The following is a 17,941-nucleotide window of genomic DNA, read 5'->3' as shown; positions in this document are numbered from 1 at the left end:
ATTTTGAATTTTTCAAACACCTGAAGCATATTTTTCCTGCAATCTAGAGCCATAAGTTTAGTAATTAATTTAACATCTGAAAAAAAATTACCAGACAAATCTGAGGGGTCGCGTTTCCGTGTGCCCCATGTGGGGATGTCGCCTCTGCTTCAGGCTAATTTTCTCCCTAAGATATGTAGTCAATTCCAAAGGTCTTATACCTACACCTAGTGGCTAAACCATAATACTATTGAACAAGGTGTTGAAGGAGTTCTCGATCTAATAAAATAAAAATAGATAACAATACAAAAATAAATGACCCGATTTGTTATTTATTTGATATGTATCTTCTACATATCTGAAACAGTGATCATGTCTGTATCATATAGAGGGGGGAATTCAGACAATTTTTGAATCAAAATAAAGAACACACTTCAGATATGCTCATATCTGAATAAACAAGTGGCAATCTTTTCAATCTTTTGCAAATCTTCGCCCAAATATAAAGAATATGTTTGACTTAACTTTTAGCATTTTGGTGAAAAACTTAAATTACTTAAATTAACGTTTATATACATTTGGAAATACAATATTTGAGACAATAAATGAACACAAATTGACACAGATGGCTTCCTCCTCAGTTTCCAGAGTTTCCTCAACAGTGCATGTGGCTAACCTCTGATGTAGGCCTGCTTTGTTCCTCACTGACACCTTTATCACAAATTTCGTAATTGTACTTGTAAGTATTGTACTTGTAAGTATTGTATTTGCATGCATCAATGGAAGAACAGCACCAGAGCATTGTTTTAGATCCTCCTCAATAATAAATGCATTATTTGCAGAAAGATTAGATCAGATAGATTTAGATGAGGCTACACAAAAGCATTCAAGTTGACATAATGAGCAGTAAACCTCCCCCTGATTTCACCACTGAGACGTCAGGAGAAATCAGGTTCAATCTTCAGAGGCACTCACAACAATTTTCATGACCCAATGAAACGCAAATACTGTATTAGGGCACAATGAAAACTGCACCTGAGAAACACTTATTTTCCTACCACAGGACAGGTCTTTTTAATAAGATTTGATAAAAGCTCTTCAATTGTTAAGTATCTGAATAAAATATAAATAAACTGGAAGACTGAAAGATATTTTCTAGTGCAGTGCTCGACAACTATTCTGCCGCAAGACCTTACATTGCGTAAAATAAACACATACAGTATAGGTTCCTAACTTCTGGTTATTAGACCTGCTTCACCAAGGCTCACCTGTGATTGTCAATAGTGCATTTTGTCCCATCGAGACTGTTTCAAACAAACCGGGTGAAAAGCCGCCCAGTGGAAAACATTTGGCCCATGCCGTCTTAATGACCTCATTTTCTGGTTGTAAACTGTTTTTCTGGTTGTGAAGAAGTCATAAAACCAGATTTTCAACTGGTCTCAGTTACAACCATGTAAAGATGCATTTTGTATGACGAGATCATGATGTCAAAGTAAATCCTTCATATGTTGGTTGCTATCTGGTCACATAACAACCAGGCAGACAGCTTTTTCTGGTTACCTTCGTTAACAAAATGTTTTTTATACAACCAGCATACAACGTGACCATAAAGTCATAAACCATGTCATACTGACCACATTGCAAGAGATCATGAGTTTTGCATGTTTTCTCCCACAATTAGTTAAACTTTATACACACAGAAACACAGATTCCACGCCGGGAAACATCCGAGACATGACTTGCGGCTACAATCAAGGGCTTTTGAGGATAACATCTGCAAGCGGGACTAGGGATACAATTGCTTTTCGAAACACAAACTACTCTGTTTGTTTTTTTAGGTCAATGTTCTCAACCTTGTGACTTCCTTCTGGCACGCTGTTGATGATATAATATGTAATGGTTCATGTGCTTAGCCTCCACGATCAACCAGGCCGAGACTTAGCCCTGCCCTCTCCACTCTCACTAACAACAATACTGTCAAATTAGAAATGTCAACAATACTGTCAAATGACAATATGTACAGTACAGTACATCCAGGCCCAACCACCCATTGACTCTGGTGGGGTCTTTCAGTGCTGTTTGACCAGAAACTACATCCTCGGGATGGGGCTGAGCAAGTCTGCTCTAAACAGAAGCGGATGTCATTCCTGGAGGAGGGTCTCCCTCCAGTTGAAGCTGTGGTTGGGTCCATGTGTGAGGGGCAGGATGGGTGGGTCCACCAGCTGCCAGACCCCCGTGTCACTCTGCTCCTCGCACGTACAGAAACCCAGGTAGGGGATCTACAGGAGGGAAAGAGGCTCTCGTCAGCCGCAATAAAGGCAGAATGAAAGTTAGGAAGTGGGGTGGAAAGGCAGAGGGGGAGAAAGAGAGAGAGAGAGAGAGGCAGACAAAGAGAGAGACAGACAGACAGAAACACAGATACAGAGAGATAGGCACAGAGTGAAAGTAAGAGTGAAAAAGAGTGAGGGGGAAGACACAATGAGATCAAAATAAAATATCACATTGAGCAAGTAAAATAAACTTCAGCTGACCTTCCTGACTACTTGGATGAAGTCCTTGGAGGTCTGGGGGCTGCGGCCCTGGAGCTGTCGGGTGCAGGCCTCCAGAGAGGAAGCATGGGCCACAATCAGTATGTTGTTTCCTACAGAGTGAGAGATGAGGAGATGAGGGAAGGGAAGATCAACACGGACCAGATGAATCCCAATGTCCATCCCACACAAGATGTTTCTGTATCACATCTGGGATTCAAATTGTATTGGTTTGCTTTCAAATGCCACGAGCATTTGATTGAGCCTGTCTAGCGTGGAGTGGGAGATGAACAGGATTTGCACTTTTGGGACTATTCCATTGATTCCATTGCCCCAGGCAAGCTCAATCGAGCACAGCTAAAGGATTTGAAAGATAGGTACTAATTGAATGCAGGACTGTTTTTTTTTAATACACATCCCATCCAAAGCCACAGCAGTGACTGAACCCTGCATCATAATTACCCATGTTTTTGCAGTCAGACAGAATGTCTTTGGTCACTTGGTAGCTCCGGCTCACGTACGTGTCATAGGACTCCGACACGCTAAGTTTGCATATTGGGATGAGAGGTCTGTGGGAAGAAGGAGTGAGAACATGAAAAGGCCCCGGCCCCGTCCAGCAACAACCCTTAGCCCCTACCTTTACCACTTCATGTACGTCGGTCAGAAGGAATTAAATAAGCATAGGCAACATGGTAGTAGCTCCATCATTTTCTTTGATAGGCTTAATGGAATGTTAACCATATTATTTGTACATATCTGGTTGTCTTTATACCTGTGCCTAGGCCCAAGGTTAAAGGGACTAGGGGTTGTTTCTGGATGGAGCCTAAATCTGCGTTTACACATGGAAGCGGCATCGCGCGGTGAAACATCGGCCATTCATCTTCAATGGAAGGAAAGCGAGAGAAGCGGAGAGTTGGCGAGGGACCGTTGAGCGATGCGAGCATGGGCGCGGAAGCTGAAAAGGGCAGGGCTAAAGCTGGGGAAAGCAGAATTTTCATTAAATCCTCCGTGATATGGTGAAACGACTGACCAATCGATTCTCACCATAGCTTCCAAACCCTACTGGATTGGCTGACAATGGCTGTTAATACATAGCACAACCCAGCTTGCTTGCTAGCTTGTTAGCACGAGGGCGAGGCTAGCGTGGCTAGGCAAGTGCCGCTTGTATAGTGTAAAAGGCCAGTAAGAGTACAGTATGGAGGTGAACCAGGAAACAGTCTTGCCTGTATCACCTGTATGTTGTGTCAACACTGAAGTGGGATGCAGCCAGGTCTGTGGGAGGGATCCAGGCAGGAAGAGAGCTCCCAGAGACCCACTTGGTCCATTCAAATAGCCCTGGCTCCACTCTGATCTTCAGCATGCCATCCTGCTGCAGACCTGCAAGGGGAGACAGAGAGGCGCATAAGCAAAAGAGCAAGACTGCAGCCTCTGCTGCACACACCAGCCCTGTCCAAAAACAACCCCTAGTCCCCTAGCCACTTACGTAGATCTGAAATTATTGGATTGAGATAAGCAATTTAGAGACAATTTCACTTAGCCTATGACAACATTTCAACCACTAAAGGGGCAATCCACAGTTAAAACAAAGCGTCCTCCCTGCCACTGTTTCGAGATGGGGCTGGAGAAATCTAATTCATAGACAGAGCTATGGATGCAAGAACTGACCATCCATGATATCAAATGATAGTTTTAACTATGTTTGTAGGCTATATAGTGTATTCTTAAATGGTTCTGATGGAGTACAACAGTTGCTAAACCTGTGAAGCATTTATAAATTAGATTGTTCAAGAATCAATGGGTACATATAATTCATTTGTAAATTAAATTGTTCTCGAATCAATGGGTAGATACAATTAATTTACAAGTCATATTCTTCTAGAATCAATGGGTACATATCATTCATTTATAAGCCCCAAAATGGATATAGAAACTGCAGATCGCCCTTTAAAGTCTTCATCAGGGGTTAGAGAGGCGAACATAATCGATAAGGCTGTTTATCCTAAGCAGGATTTGTGGTGGCAAGTAACTACATGCTGGTTACCTTTGAGGATGTTCTGAGCAGTCTGGACACAGCGCAGAGAAGGCGAACAGTACACAAAGTCTATCACTGTGTTGCTCTCCAACAACGCCTGACCTGCAACACAGACAGACAGATAGACAGAGGAATAGATTGTTATCACACTGTAATGAAACATTAAACATGGAATTGGGCAGATAACATATGTTTTGACAACCACCTACCCACTATTTGTGCTTGTGTGGAACCAAACACAGTGATGGGGGTGTCCATGTCGTAATCTCGGTGTCCTCCATTCCACATGGGCAGGCTGACTGGCATGTTCAGGTTAGTGCGCACATATCTACCTGTAGAACAGAACACCACAACCCAGCACACTGCTGTTATGGTTTCAAAATCTACAAACTATACTGCCGTTTTATCTATCCAATCAAAACATCAGATTCATCCAACTCAAATTGTATGACTCCTTTGAAAGCACAATTGCTTTTAGGATTGATGCGCAATGTCTAATATTAAAGAAGTCTCAAGGTATTGCTCGCCTGAGATAGAGTACCTTATGATAAGCTGTAGACCACACTATCTACCAAGAGAGTTTTAATCTATATTATTCGTAGCCGTCTATTTACCACCACAGACTGATGCTGGCACTAAGACCGCACTCAGCCAACTCTATAAGGCCATAAGCAAACAAGAAAATGCTCATCCAGAAGCGGCACTCCTAGTGGCCGGGGACTTTAATGCAGGCAAACTTTGAGAGCTGCATTGAGGAGTATACCACCTCCGTCATCGGCTTCATCAATAAGCGTATCGAAGGACGTCTTTCCCCACAGTGACCGTACGTACATATCCTAACCAGAAGCCATGGATTACAGGCAATATCCGCATCGAGCTAAAGGCTAGAGCTGCCGCTTTCAAGGAGCGGGACACTAATCCGGATATTATCCGCTATGCCCTCAGAAGAACCATCAAACAAGCAAAGCGTCAATACAGGATTAAGACTGAATCTTACTACACCGGCTCTGACGCTTGTCGAATGAGGCAGGGCTGTGAAAACTATTATGGACTACAAAGGAAACCCAGACGCGAGCTGCCCACTAAAGCGAGCCTACCAGACGAGCTAAATGCCTTTTATGCTCGCTTCGAGGCAAGCAACAGTGAAGCATGCACGAGAGCACCAGCTGTTCTGGATGACTGTGTGATAACGCTCTTGATAGCCGATGTGAGCAAGACCTTTAAACAGGTCAACACTCACAAAGCCACGGGACCAGACGGATTACCAGGACGTGTACTCAAAGCATGCGCGGACTAACTGGCAAGTGTCTTCACTGGTATTTTCAACCTCTCCCTGACCAAGTCTGTAATACCTGCATGTTTCAAGCAGACCACCATAGTCCCTGTGCCCAAGGAAGCGAAGGTAACCTGCCTAAATGATTACCGCCCCATAGCACTCATGTCGGTAGCCATGAACTACTTTGAAAGGCTGGTCATGGCTCACATCAACAGCATCCTCATGGATACCCTAGACCCACTCCAATTCGCATACGACCCCAACAGATCCACAGATGACGCAATCTCAATAGCACTCCACACTGCCCTTTCCCACCTGGACAAAAGGAACACCTATGTGAGAATGCTGTTCATTGACTACAGCTCAGCGTTCAACACCATAGTGCCCACAAAGCTCATTACTAAGCTAAGGACACAGGGACTAAACACCTCCCTCTGGATCTTGGACTTCCTGACGGGCCGCCCCCAGGTGGTAAGGGTAGGCAACAACATGTCTGCCACACTGATCCTCAACACCGGGATCCCTCAGGGGTGTGTACTCAGTCCCCTCCTGTACTCCCTGTTCACACAGAACTATTTAGCCAAACACGACTCCAACACCATCATTAAGTTTGCTGACGACACAACAGGCCTGATCACCGACAATGGAGAGACAGCCTATAGGGGGGAGGTCAGTGAACTGGCAGTGTGGTGCCAAGACAACAACCTCTCCCTCAATGTGATCAAGACAAAGGAGCTGATCATGGACTACCAGAAAAGGCAGGCAGAACAGGCCCCCAATAACATTGATGGGGTTGTAATGGAGCGGTCGAGAGTTTTAAGTTCCTTGGTGTCCACATCACCAACAAACTATCATGGTCCAAACACACCAAGACAGTTATGAAGACGGCACGACAAAACCTTTTTCCCCCCAGGAGACTATTATACTGTATATGCATAGTCACTTCACTCCTACATGTATAAATTACCTCAACTAACCTGTACCCCAGCACACTGACTTGGTACCGGTACCCCCTGTATATAGCCTCGTTACTGTTATGTTATTGTGTTACTTTTAATTATTTTTTATGTTTTACTTTAGTTTATTTGGTAAATATTTTCTTAACTCTTTTTGAACTGCACTGTTGGTTAAGGCCTTGTACTGTAAGTAAGCATTTCACGGTAAGGTCTCCACTTGTTGTATCCGGCGCATGTGACAAATAAAGTTTTATTTGATTCGATTTGACTCTGCTCACCTTTGGAGTCAGAGCACAGTGAAAGCCACTGTTTCCCAAACACCACATCCATCCGCTCACCGTGCCGACAGACAAACAGGGTCCGCTTGGGCAGCTGAGAGGGATTGCTACCGACCCGAAGCACCTAAGAAACAATACAGTGAATTGGGGCATCAAATCCAAAACATTTCCCAACATTTTCAAGAATTGATCAGTACACCAGAAAAACAGCTTTTGTATTGGCGCAAGGTTATTATAGTTTGTGTTTTTATATTCGTTTTTATTTACATTAGTTTGTATTTTTTTTATTTTGGACTTTCTTGGGCGCCCTGAAGCCTTCTTCACAACAATTGAACCGCTCTCCTTGAAGTTCTTGATGATCCGATAAATGATTGATTTAGGTGCAATCTTACTGGCAGCAATATCCTTGCCTGTGAAGCCCTTTTTGTGTAAAGCAATGATGACGGCACGTATTTCCTTGCAGGTAATCATGATTACAGAGGAAGAACAATGATTCCAAGCACCACCCTCTTTTTGAAGCTTCCAGCCTGTTATTGGAACTCAATCAGCATGACAGAGTGATCTCCAGCCTTGTCCTCGTCAACACTAACATCCGTGTTAACAAGTGAATCACTGACATGATGTCAGCTGGTCCTTTTGTGGCGGAGCTGAAATGCAGTGGAAATGTTTTTGGGGGATTCTGTTCATTTGCATGACAAAGAGGAACTTTGCAATTAATTGCAATTCATCTGATCACTCTTCATAACATTCTGGAGTATATGCAAATTGCCATGTATGGCCACGACTGTACATACATTCTAAAGTCAATCTCAATGAGACTTGGATTTAATATGAATAGCGCAAAGACTGGTGCAAAAAAATATGGTGGAAGGATTTGTTTTTGTTTTCATTTACTATGATAACCTTGATTTGAAGTCATTCTTCAAGAATAATAAGAATCCTGCTGCATATCATAACCAGGACCAGGAATTTTTCCTGATCAGGATTAGACGCTAGGCACTAGTTATCCTGGTTAGGAAAAGCTGTATGGTTTAGTTAAAGAAACTTCTTTCTTTTCTTTGGAAAAAGTGCCAGTACCTGCATGGGATGACAGATGAGGCTCGAAGTGGGTGTGTCCCCAGGGCTTGCGTTGTCGAGGCGACGGCTGTCCAGCAGCCCATCGAACAGGCCCCTTTCCCTGCTCTCTTTGTCGGAGGTGGCGGAGCAATTGAAGAAGGAGTGTGATCTGCACAGGGTAGAAGACAAGAGTTTACACACATACTCACTACTACTCATTCATCACTACTGACTACTGAGCAGAACTCTCCATGCTCTTTTACAGTGTTCTGGCCCTGGGTACGGGTCAATTCCAATTCAAGATGCAAACAGTTACTTCTGGATTGACTGAATTGAAATGGAATTGACCCCTGCCCCTATGTTCTGGACCCAGGACTGTAAAGTAAGAAGCACGCCAGGGGTGTAAGTAAGAAGCACATTCTGAGGGCTCACCCGTGGAAGACCCAGGTGTCACACTCGTCTGCCCGGCTGACGTAGTTCTCAGGTAATAGGCCCGACAGCCCCGTGGCCAGGGAGGACCCGTAGACCCAGCCCTCGCTGGTGTTTTTCTGCTCCAAGGGAGACGTGAAGACAAAGTCACCCAGGACCAGCTCCAGCTCGTCCTCATTCTGAGGGGCGTAGGGATACATCACGCGCAGCGTCTACAGAGGGAGGGAAGGACACAGCTTGAGCACACCAACGCTGTATCTAACACCAGAATACAGTACAATGCAAGGCTATAGGTCTAAATGGGCAAGCTCGTAAAGGGCCACTGTGACATTTACAGCTGTTTCTAAATGAATTATACTGTATATTCCCATTGATTCTTGAAGAATATCAATTATTATAAATGGCTCATGAGCTTGTCTTGTAGAAGGTACAAGGTCCATGTCATGGTGTTGATTAGTAGAAAGTACAAGAGTAGTATTGAATGTGAAATGAAAACAAAGTGTTATTATTACCTCATGATTGGCAAACCGAATGTCCCGGGAGAAAAGGACAGCCAGCCAATCACAGCCTAGCTTCACCTCGATTCCCTTGGCCAGCTTTTCCAGGGAGGTCAGGTGATTGGTGGGGAAGTAGTAGGCTAACGTCACATGGAGCTGCTTCTTATGGGGCTCTAAATGGACATCTGAGACAGAGAGAGGAGCATGAGTGAATAAAGGTAAAGAATATAAAGAAAGCCATTTCTGTAGGGCAAACTACTACGGTGGAAATCTAGCTAAGCAAATCATAGAACTACAGACTTGAGCAAAATGTCCCCATATTTTCCAAACAATCTTTTTTGACGTGTTGTAATCCACCATGCACAATTTGAAATGAAGCTCCAAACTGCCGGTGCTTTATGGTGAGGATAATCTCTTTAGGATTAAGCATTACAGTCAGGGCCGGCGCCAGAACGAATCAGTTGGACAAGCATTTGATTTTTATTCACGGGCACATCCTGTGTGCTTGCGGGCAAACACATTTTGTTAATGGGTGTTATGATAAAGACCATACACTCTTAGAAAAAAAGGTGCTATCTAGAACACAGAAGGGTTCTTTGGCTGTACCCATAGGAGAACAATTTGAAGAACCATTTTTGGTTCCAGGTAGAACCCCTTTGGTTTCAATGTAGAACCCTTTCCACAGAGGGTTCTACCTGTAACCAAAAAGGGTTCTCCTATGGGCTGAAGAACCGTTTTGGAACCATTTTTTCTAAGAGTGTAGGCAGCTCGTGAGTTTCAAGTTTGGGGAAGCTTACAATTTATCCTACCATTTCAACCTATCTGCGTGCCATATGACTATAGGGCAATACAGCAGTAGGCCTATAACATCCATCATCACCTAAATAAAATACATAGGACTAAAGCCGCAAAAAAAAAAGTGGAAAATATCCTGATGAAAATTCTGGTTCTTTCAATCACATTAATATCTCTGCCTCCCTTTCTATCTGTCTTGACTTGAGCTATCGCTAGCAAAATGTAACATTGTACCAACTCGGCAGTTTGGCGTACTCAGACGCGAACGCTCCCTTCATGTTGTCAGGACAGAGAAACCACACACATGCTCATTGCTCACATGGAGCACTCCAAACAAAAAAAATGGACAAAACTCCTAAACGATGGTTATGAAATAAACCAAATCGTGTTTCTCACAAGTGTAGCAGGTTGCGAACTCTGCAAACAACGTTTCCACTCCGAGAATGAGAATGGCAAATTACTGTAATACATGCATTAAACGAAATGAATGTAACTAAATGACAGAGATGAACGGTACATTTACTAGGACTACTGGTTACATATGTAATGTTGAATTGACAAAAAGAAACAATCAAAGGTCAAACAATTCACACAATGAAACAATGACTGTGCAAGATTTGGCGGGAGACACCGGAGAACATTCTGGAGTGCTGAGTGCATGTATTCTGGAGAGAGAACCCCATATCTTTGCCACACACCCAGCCCCTTCTTCTAGTCTCAACATTTTATACTCAAGACACATTATCTTCACACATTTTAGATGCTTTTCACTGACAGCCGCAACGCAATAATCAGCGAGGCCTATTGCCAAGCGCTCTGCCCAAATTGCTGCCTACCCCAATAGGAATAGGCCTATACACTTGTGATTTGAAACAATCCACAGCAAAAACCATTTTAAGAATATAATGATCCTCTGTGGCCAAGTCAAGCTCTCTGGTAAAGTATTTTTGAATGATTTTATTTAGACAGGAGTAATTATATAATTTTTACGTTAGGGGAAGCCAGCCTCCGAACAGTGCACTGTGCACCCGCCAACTTTCCTTTCTAATGTTCAAGTGGCTGAAATCAAGTGGCTGAAACCATCTCGTATATAATGACGAGATGCTCATGTCTCCGCCCTAACAATGTGAGTCGTTGTCCCAAAGGCCGGAATGCAGGTGACAAGTTTAGGTCTGCATATAAACGCAATGGGCTTATTCAGGACAGATTTGCGGGAGAGCAAGCCCTCTCACTTCGCCTCTTCCTCTTTGCTGAAACTAGCGAGCGAAACAGCACCCCTCTGTCTTACTATATGTAGCCCGTGTATCTGATGCTGTCTGGCCAGAAAAAGTATGACATGCCATACCCATTTTGTCTAGACAGCATCAGATACATGGTCCACACATACAGAGACAGAGACGAGCTGTTTCACTTGCTCAGATGCTTAATCTGAGATTGATGTGTCTTTCTTTCTTTGCGTGTCTCAGTCAAATAATTGATCAGTCGGTTGGGCCAGGCCACCTAGGGCCCGCCAATAAATTCAGCCCTGATTACAGTCATCCCTTACCAGCTTAAAATATGTAATTTTCTGACCAAAGCGTGTGGGGAGATAGACTGCCTGTAAAAAGGCAACGTGTGTATGCTTGTGTGTGTGTCTGGCGTGCTTGCGTGCTTGCGTGCGTGGGTGTGTGTCCATGTGTCACAGGTAGAGATAGTTCCTACCTGCTTTTCTGGCAGCCTCGGAAGCAAAGTCAGCAGCAAACTGCTTGAGGACATCTGCGATCTGCTCCTCGACGAAGAGGCCTATGAAGTTGAAGGAGGTGTAGAGCTCCAGGGGCAGAGGGCTAGGGAAACGACCCCTCCATTGGCCGACCGTGGCTTGCAGGGCCTCCAACAGGGCATCCACCTTCTTGTCTGCACACTGCGGGACAGGGTAGAGTCTGAGTACCGCACAAACACTGAGTCTTACATTAACATTTAGGGACAGTTTTCCAGACACAGATTAGTCCTAGTCCTTGGACTTGTGCTAAATGGAGAATCACCATTAAAAGCATGTTTTAGTCCAGGACTAGGCTTAATCTGTATCTGAGAAACTGGCCCTTACTAGACAGATGTTACAGTCTCTTGACCCCAATGGGACTTCCTGGATAAATGCACACTTAGAAAAAAGGTTATTCGGCTGTCCCCATAGAATAACTATTTTTGGTTACAGGTGGAACTTTTTTAGGTTCTACATGGAACCAAAAAGTGTTTTTCAAAGGCTTCACCTATTGGGACAGTCAAAGAACACCTTCAGCACCTTTTCTTCATAAGTCTTAAGTAATATAATTACAATACTTCATGGTTAGCTGAATTCGAGGGAGAAGCATCCATGTGTTGATGTATGACGTGAGGCGTGTCATTTCCCCCTGGGCTCACCATGAAGAACTGGCAGAGCGTGATGTGGGGGAAGATGTTGTGGGCCTTGTTCTTGCCGCAGGAGACGCGGGACTGCTGCCAGAAGTGATGGAGCTGATTCTGCAGGGGTCCACTGGGGCGCAGGTACAGGACATACTCTCTGGGCAACGGGTCATCCAGGAAGGGGTCATCCACATGGGAGAACAGCCTGAGGAAGAGCAGGAGAAGAAGAAGAGGAGGAGGAGGCTTATCAACGACTGAGGTAGAAGATGTGTGTGTGTGTGTGGGGGGGCTCCAATGCAGCTGTTTTGATCTCAATATGAAATCATTTCTGGGTAACAATTAAGTACCTTACTGTGATTGTTTCCATTTAAAATGGTAAAAAATAAACAAAAAAATTGCATCTTAGAAAATAGTCATTTCTCAAGCAAGAACTTAGCTAGGACTGTCTGGGCGTGGTCTGAGTAGGAAAACTGAAAAACTAGCTGTTATTGAAAAATAGGTTTGGAACTCTCTTTCTTATTGGTCTATTAACTAATTTACCATGATGTCACCAGGCAGGCCAAAACTCTATCCCACCAAAACATGCTGAAACTTTAGACGGTCTTTTCAAACAGCTCTTACACTAAAATGACATCCTTATACTTTTCACAATTTCACAGTATTATTCCAACCTCATAGTTTGGACATATATATAAAACCCAGGAAATGTTGACTGCACTGGGCCTTTAAAGAATTGTAGTCATTCACACATATGCAGCACAGCAGAGGGCAGCATAACACACATGGTTAATCTCTGGGAGTGTGTGTTTGTATACCTGTGCATGTGTGTGTTAGAACTCACCAGTCACATGCTGCCTGTACACTCCTGCCTCCTGTTGATACTAGTGCCTTCAATCTGCAAAGACAGAAACAGTGATGGCTACAATGCTTCCTTTTTGAAGGCACAAAGTCAGAGTTCACCATCTCTGTTCCCTATTTGTCTGAGATAAGTGACCCAGGCTGCGTCCCAAATGGCACCCTATTGCCTATTGGGCCCCCGTCAAAAGTAGTGCACAATATAGGGAAAAGGCTCCCATCTGGGAGGCACAGATTCACACAGTTGTAAGAAGCACTACTGAGGCAGAGTTCATACACTGTATCTTTAGTCATGTGGAGCATGGTTCAGCAGGAGTAACACAGCCTTTATTATAAACAGCGGAGCCTGATACAGTGGACAGTTATGCTAAGTTCATCATATCGTTTCAATAAGACACGCCAGAGGGAAGTGTGGAGGAGATTCCTTCGATACAGTATGAGTAGGAATAAAACATAAAGGTGTGAAGTGAACATCATTTCCACTAAGCCATTTCAAATGTCAAAACCAATTCAATCCATGAAAATAGACACACATGCTAAGTCACTCTCCAAAATAGCAGACAACCTAGAGGCCTGGTTAACAAGCAGTGGAGGGAGCATGCTGATTCTTATTAGGCCATCAAAACCTAATTGCAAACTATTTAAGGGAAGGAAAAAAACTTGGAAACTGCTAATGCGATTCACCGCTCTGGGGACTATAGTCTCCATGGCATCTGCAGCGGTGGAAACCAAGACAGCACCTAGTACCGAGACCTAGGGGACACCAGTAGGGCAGAGACACCCTCTCCAATGTAAATGTAGATGTTTGGTTTGGACAAGGCCTCTTGGCCTTACCTTTTGGCTCACTTATTAAAAGTACAAATACAATGTTGATCCAGTTTAACTTACTTCTGTATCCGCAAACACGTGTTGACGCAATAGAGTCAAAAGGTATTAACCAACCAGTTTAACATTTGAGCTCCACCAGATACCCAAGTCAATCTGTGGAAAAGGGTAGTACAGATGCGTAATGGTATATCTACCGTAAGAATGTAGGACATATTTCACCTTTCACCCAGGCCCTTCAACAGTACTAGTTTAAACTTGACAATACTAGGATTGTGTGAAGATGTAATGTTGCGGACAGGGAGTGTCCACAGAGGATTGATTTCATGCATTACATCAGCCAAACATACAGTGGGGCAAAAAAGTATTTAGTCAGCCACCAATTTTATTATTTATTTATCCGTTATTTTACCAGGTAAGTTGACTGAGAACACATTCTCATTTGCAGCAACGACCTGGGGAATAGTTACAGGGGAGAGGAGGGGGATTAATGAGCCAATTGTAAACTGGGGATTATTAGGTGACCATGATGGTTTGAGGGCCAGATTGAGAATTTAGGCAGGACACCAGGGTTAACACCCCTACTCTTACGATAAGTGCCATGGGATCTTTAATGACCTCAGAGAGGTCATGAAATCACTGCCCTGGAGAATTGGGATATTTTTTAGACCAGAGGAAAGAGTGCCTCCTACTGGCCCTCCAACACCACTTCCAGCAGCATCTGGTCTCCCATCCAGGAACTGACCAGGACCAACCCTACTTAGTTTCAGAAGCAAGTCAGCAGTGGTATGCAGGGTGGTATGCTGCTGGCAATTGTGCAAGTTCTCCCACTTAAAAAGATGAGAGAGGCCTGTAATTTTCATCATAGGTACACTTCAACTATGACAGACAAAATGAGAAAAAAAATCCAGAAAATCACATTGTAGGATTTTTTTGAATTTATTTGCAAATTATGGTGGAAAATAAGTATTTTTTTTCTAATTTTGTCTGTCATAGTTGAAGTGTACCTATGATGAAAATTACAGGCCTCTCTCATCTTTTTAAGTGGGAGAACTTGCACAATTGGTGGCTGACTAAATACTTTTTTGCCCCACTGTATGAGGCCACAGGGGAGCAGCTACATAGGAACAACAAACACTCTACCCTCACACAGGAAATGCTCAATACGTGTGCATGTATTTCTTTAATCTTTGATCATTCGCTCCAACTCAACATAGGGCTCCCATATTGAGTTCATTCAAATGTCTCCCTACATCAGAGGCAGTGTCACAGGTTACATGGCCTGAAGTTCGTCATTACACCAGTCACAGATATGAAGACATGGGCGAGTAACTACATAGGAACAGCAAACACTCTACCATCACACAGTAATGGGCGGCAAGGTAGCCTAGTGGTTAGAGTGTTGGACTAGTAACCGGAAGGTTGCAAGTTCAAACCCCCGAGCTGACAAGGTACAAATCTGTCGTTCTACACCTGAACAGGCATGTGTCTCTTGTATTTCAATATTAATATCTTTAAGGACCATTCCAACACAGAAAAGCTGATACTTCCTTAAAAATTTTTGGGAAATTATTTCACTCATATATTTTTTATTATATATGAATGATCATATTTCATAGAAATCTGGAAACACTGGACAGTTACTTTAAAGGAGGCTACAATACTCAGATCAACTGGGTGTCCTGCCACAAGACTGGCTTTAGCCCGAGATAAAACTGAATACAACTGAGCTAAAACCCAGGCATTAGTTTAGGTAGCTAATGCTAGTCTTCAGGCCTAAGGCGCAGTTACTCCTTAGACCAAAAGTGAGTGTGTATACAGTTGAAGTCAGAAGTTTGCATACACCTTAGCCAAATACATTTAAACTTTTTTCACAAATCCTGACATTTAATCCTCATAAAAATTCCCTGTCTTAGGTCAGTAAGGATCACCACTTTATTTTAAGAATGTGAAATGTCAGAATAACAGTAGAGAGAATGATTTATTTCAGCTTTTATTTCTTTCATCGCAATCCCCAGTGGGTCAGAAGTTTACACACACTCAATTAGTATTTGGTAGCATTGTCTTTCAATTGTTTAACTTGGGTCAAACGTTTCGGGTAGCCTTCCACAAGCTTCCCACAATAAGTTGGGTGAATTTGGGCTCATTCCTCCTGACAAAACTGGTGTAACTGAATCAGGTTTGTAGGCCACCTTGCTCGCACACGCTCTTTCAGTTCTGCCCACAAATTTTCTATAGGATTGAGGTCAGGGCTTTGTGATGGCCACTCCAATACCTTGACTTTGTTGTCCTTAAGCCATTTTGCCACAACTTTGAAAGTATGCTTGGGGTCATTGTCTATTTGGAAGACCCATTTGTGACCAAGCTTTAACTTCCTGACTGACGTCTTGAGATGTTGCTTCAATATATCCACATAATTTTCCAGTCCCTCCTGCAGCAAAGCACCCCCACAACATGATGCTGCTTTGTTTGTAGCAGTGACTTCTTCCTTGCTGAGCGGCCTTTCAGGTTATGTCGATATAGGACAGATTCTTACTGTGGATATAGATACTTTTGTACCCGTTTCCTCCAGCATCTTCACAAGGTCCTTTGCTGTTGTTCTGGGATTGATTTGCACTTTTCGCACCAAAGTACGTTCATCTCTAGGAGACAGAACGCGTCTCCTTCCTGAGCGGTATGACGGCTGTGTGGTACCATGGTGTTTATACTTGTGTACTATTGTTTGTACAGATGAACGTGGTACCTTCAGGCATTTGGAAATTCCTCCCAAGGATGAACCAGACCAGATTTCTTTTGATTTTCCCATGTTGTCACGCAAATAGGCACTGAGTCTGAAGGTAGGCCTTGAAATACATCCACAGGTACACCTTCAATTGACTCAAATTATGTCAATTAGCCTATCAGAAGCTTCTAAAGCCATGACATCATTTTCTGGAATTTTCCAAGCTGTTTAAAGGCACAGTTTACTTAGTGTATGTAAACTTCTGACCCACTGGAATTGTGATACAGTGAATAATAAGTGAAATAATTTGTCTGCATACAATTGTTGGAAAAATTAACTGTGTCATGCACAAAGTAGATGTCCTAACTGACTTGCCAAAACTATAGTTTGTTAACAAGACATTTGTGGAGTGGTTGAAAAACTAGTTTTCATGACTCCAACGGTAGTGTATGTAAACTTCTGACTTCAACTGTATATGACAAGCCCTGTTCCAGAGTGGAAGCTAAATGTGGCCCATGTACCAAGTGTGTATCAAATTCTGAATCAAAGGAGGTGCAGCGATCAGATCTCTGTAACTGAATATATTATATGCATAACCCAATCACACATAGAAAAGCCACAGTTGTGTGAGTTCAGCTACATTCAGCTCAGAATTGTTCCAACCTCAATGGAAAAAACAGGCAGCTGCTTTTGACTTGTGGCCTGTTCTCTGTTCTAGAGATCCTCTGTGAACCGCACAGGCCTCAGTCCAACATCCTGAAAAAGGTAGCGAAAGCATTCTCCCTGTCAGGCTGTCTATGCGCTGCGCTGAAGTGAACCCCTTAAGAATATCACAGTGCTTCCCCATCTACACTTCAGATGCTTCTGACAGGAAACACTTCAGAAGTAAATCAGCTGAGGACAATGTGGTCTGTCTTTCTCAGATCTGAACCAGTAAATCAGCTGAGGACAATGTGGTCTGTCTTTCTCAGATCTGAACCAGTAAATCAGCTGAGGACAATGTGGTCTGTCTTTCTCAGATCTGAACCAGTAAATCAGCAGAGGACAATGTGGTCTGTCTTTCTCAGATCTGAACCAGTAAATCAGCTGAGGACAATGTGGTCTGTCTTTCTCAGATCTGAACCAGTAAATCAGCTGAGGACAATGTGGTCTGTCTTTCTCAGATCTGAACCAGTAAATCAGCTGAGGACAATGTGGTCTGTCTTTCTCAGATCTGAACCAGTAAATCAGCTGAGGACAATGTGGTCTGTCTTTCTCAGATCTGAACCAGTAAATCAGCTGAGGACAATGTGGTCTGTCTTTCTCAGATCTGAACCAGTAAATCAGCTGAGGAC

General features: G+C 43.3%; 1 protein-coding gene across 2 annotated transcripts in view; it reads right to left on the bottom strand.

The window, feature by feature from the left end:
• Positions 1–291: 291 nt before the first annotated feature.
• Positions 292–17,941, bottom strand: part of LOC139385557 (ubiquitin-associated and SH3 domain-containing protein B-like) — a 41,503-nt gene continuing 23,853 nt past the window's right edge. Inside the window, exons 2-14 of one of the 2 annotated variants that reach the window (XM_071130727.1) lie at positions 13,047–13,100; positions 12,224–12,410; positions 11,528–11,726; positions 9,047–9,216; positions 8,538–8,746; positions 8,127–8,274; positions 7,110–7,173; positions 4,749–4,871; positions 4,549–4,641; positions 3,740–3,884; positions 2,970–3,076; positions 2,511–2,620; positions 292–2,258 (exon numbers count right to left, since the gene is read on the bottom strand). In XM_071130727.1, coding sequence (XP_070986828.1) covers positions 2,121–2,258; positions 2,511–2,620; positions 2,970–3,076; positions 3,740–3,884; positions 4,549–4,641; positions 4,749–4,871; positions 7,110–7,173; positions 8,127–8,274; positions 8,538–8,746; positions 9,047–9,216; positions 11,528–11,726; positions 12,224–12,410; positions 13,047–13,100 — 1,747 coding nt within the window. In that variant the 3' untranslated portion in view covers positions 292–2,120. Of the gene's footprint in view, positions 2,259–2,510; positions 2,621–2,969; positions 3,077–3,739; positions 3,885–4,548; positions 4,642–4,748; positions 4,872–7,049; positions 7,174–8,126; positions 8,275–8,537; positions 8,747–9,046; positions 9,217–11,527; positions 11,727–12,223; positions 12,411–13,046; positions 13,101–17,941 lie in introns of both variants that reach the window. The other variant, XM_071130726.1, reaches the window with a different exon arrangement.

The sequence above is a fragment of the Oncorhynchus clarkii genome, chromosome 27 (assembly GCF_045791955.1).
Source record: "Oncorhynchus clarkii lewisi isolate Uvic-CL-2024 chromosome 27, UVic_Ocla_1.0, whole genome shotgun sequence".
NCBI classification, from domain to species: Eukaryota; Metazoa; Chordata; class Actinopteri; order Salmoniformes; family Salmonidae; genus Oncorhynchus; species Oncorhynchus clarkii.
Note: the sequence above shows the minus strand (reverse complement) of the source record. Positions and strands in the feature narration are given on the sequence as shown.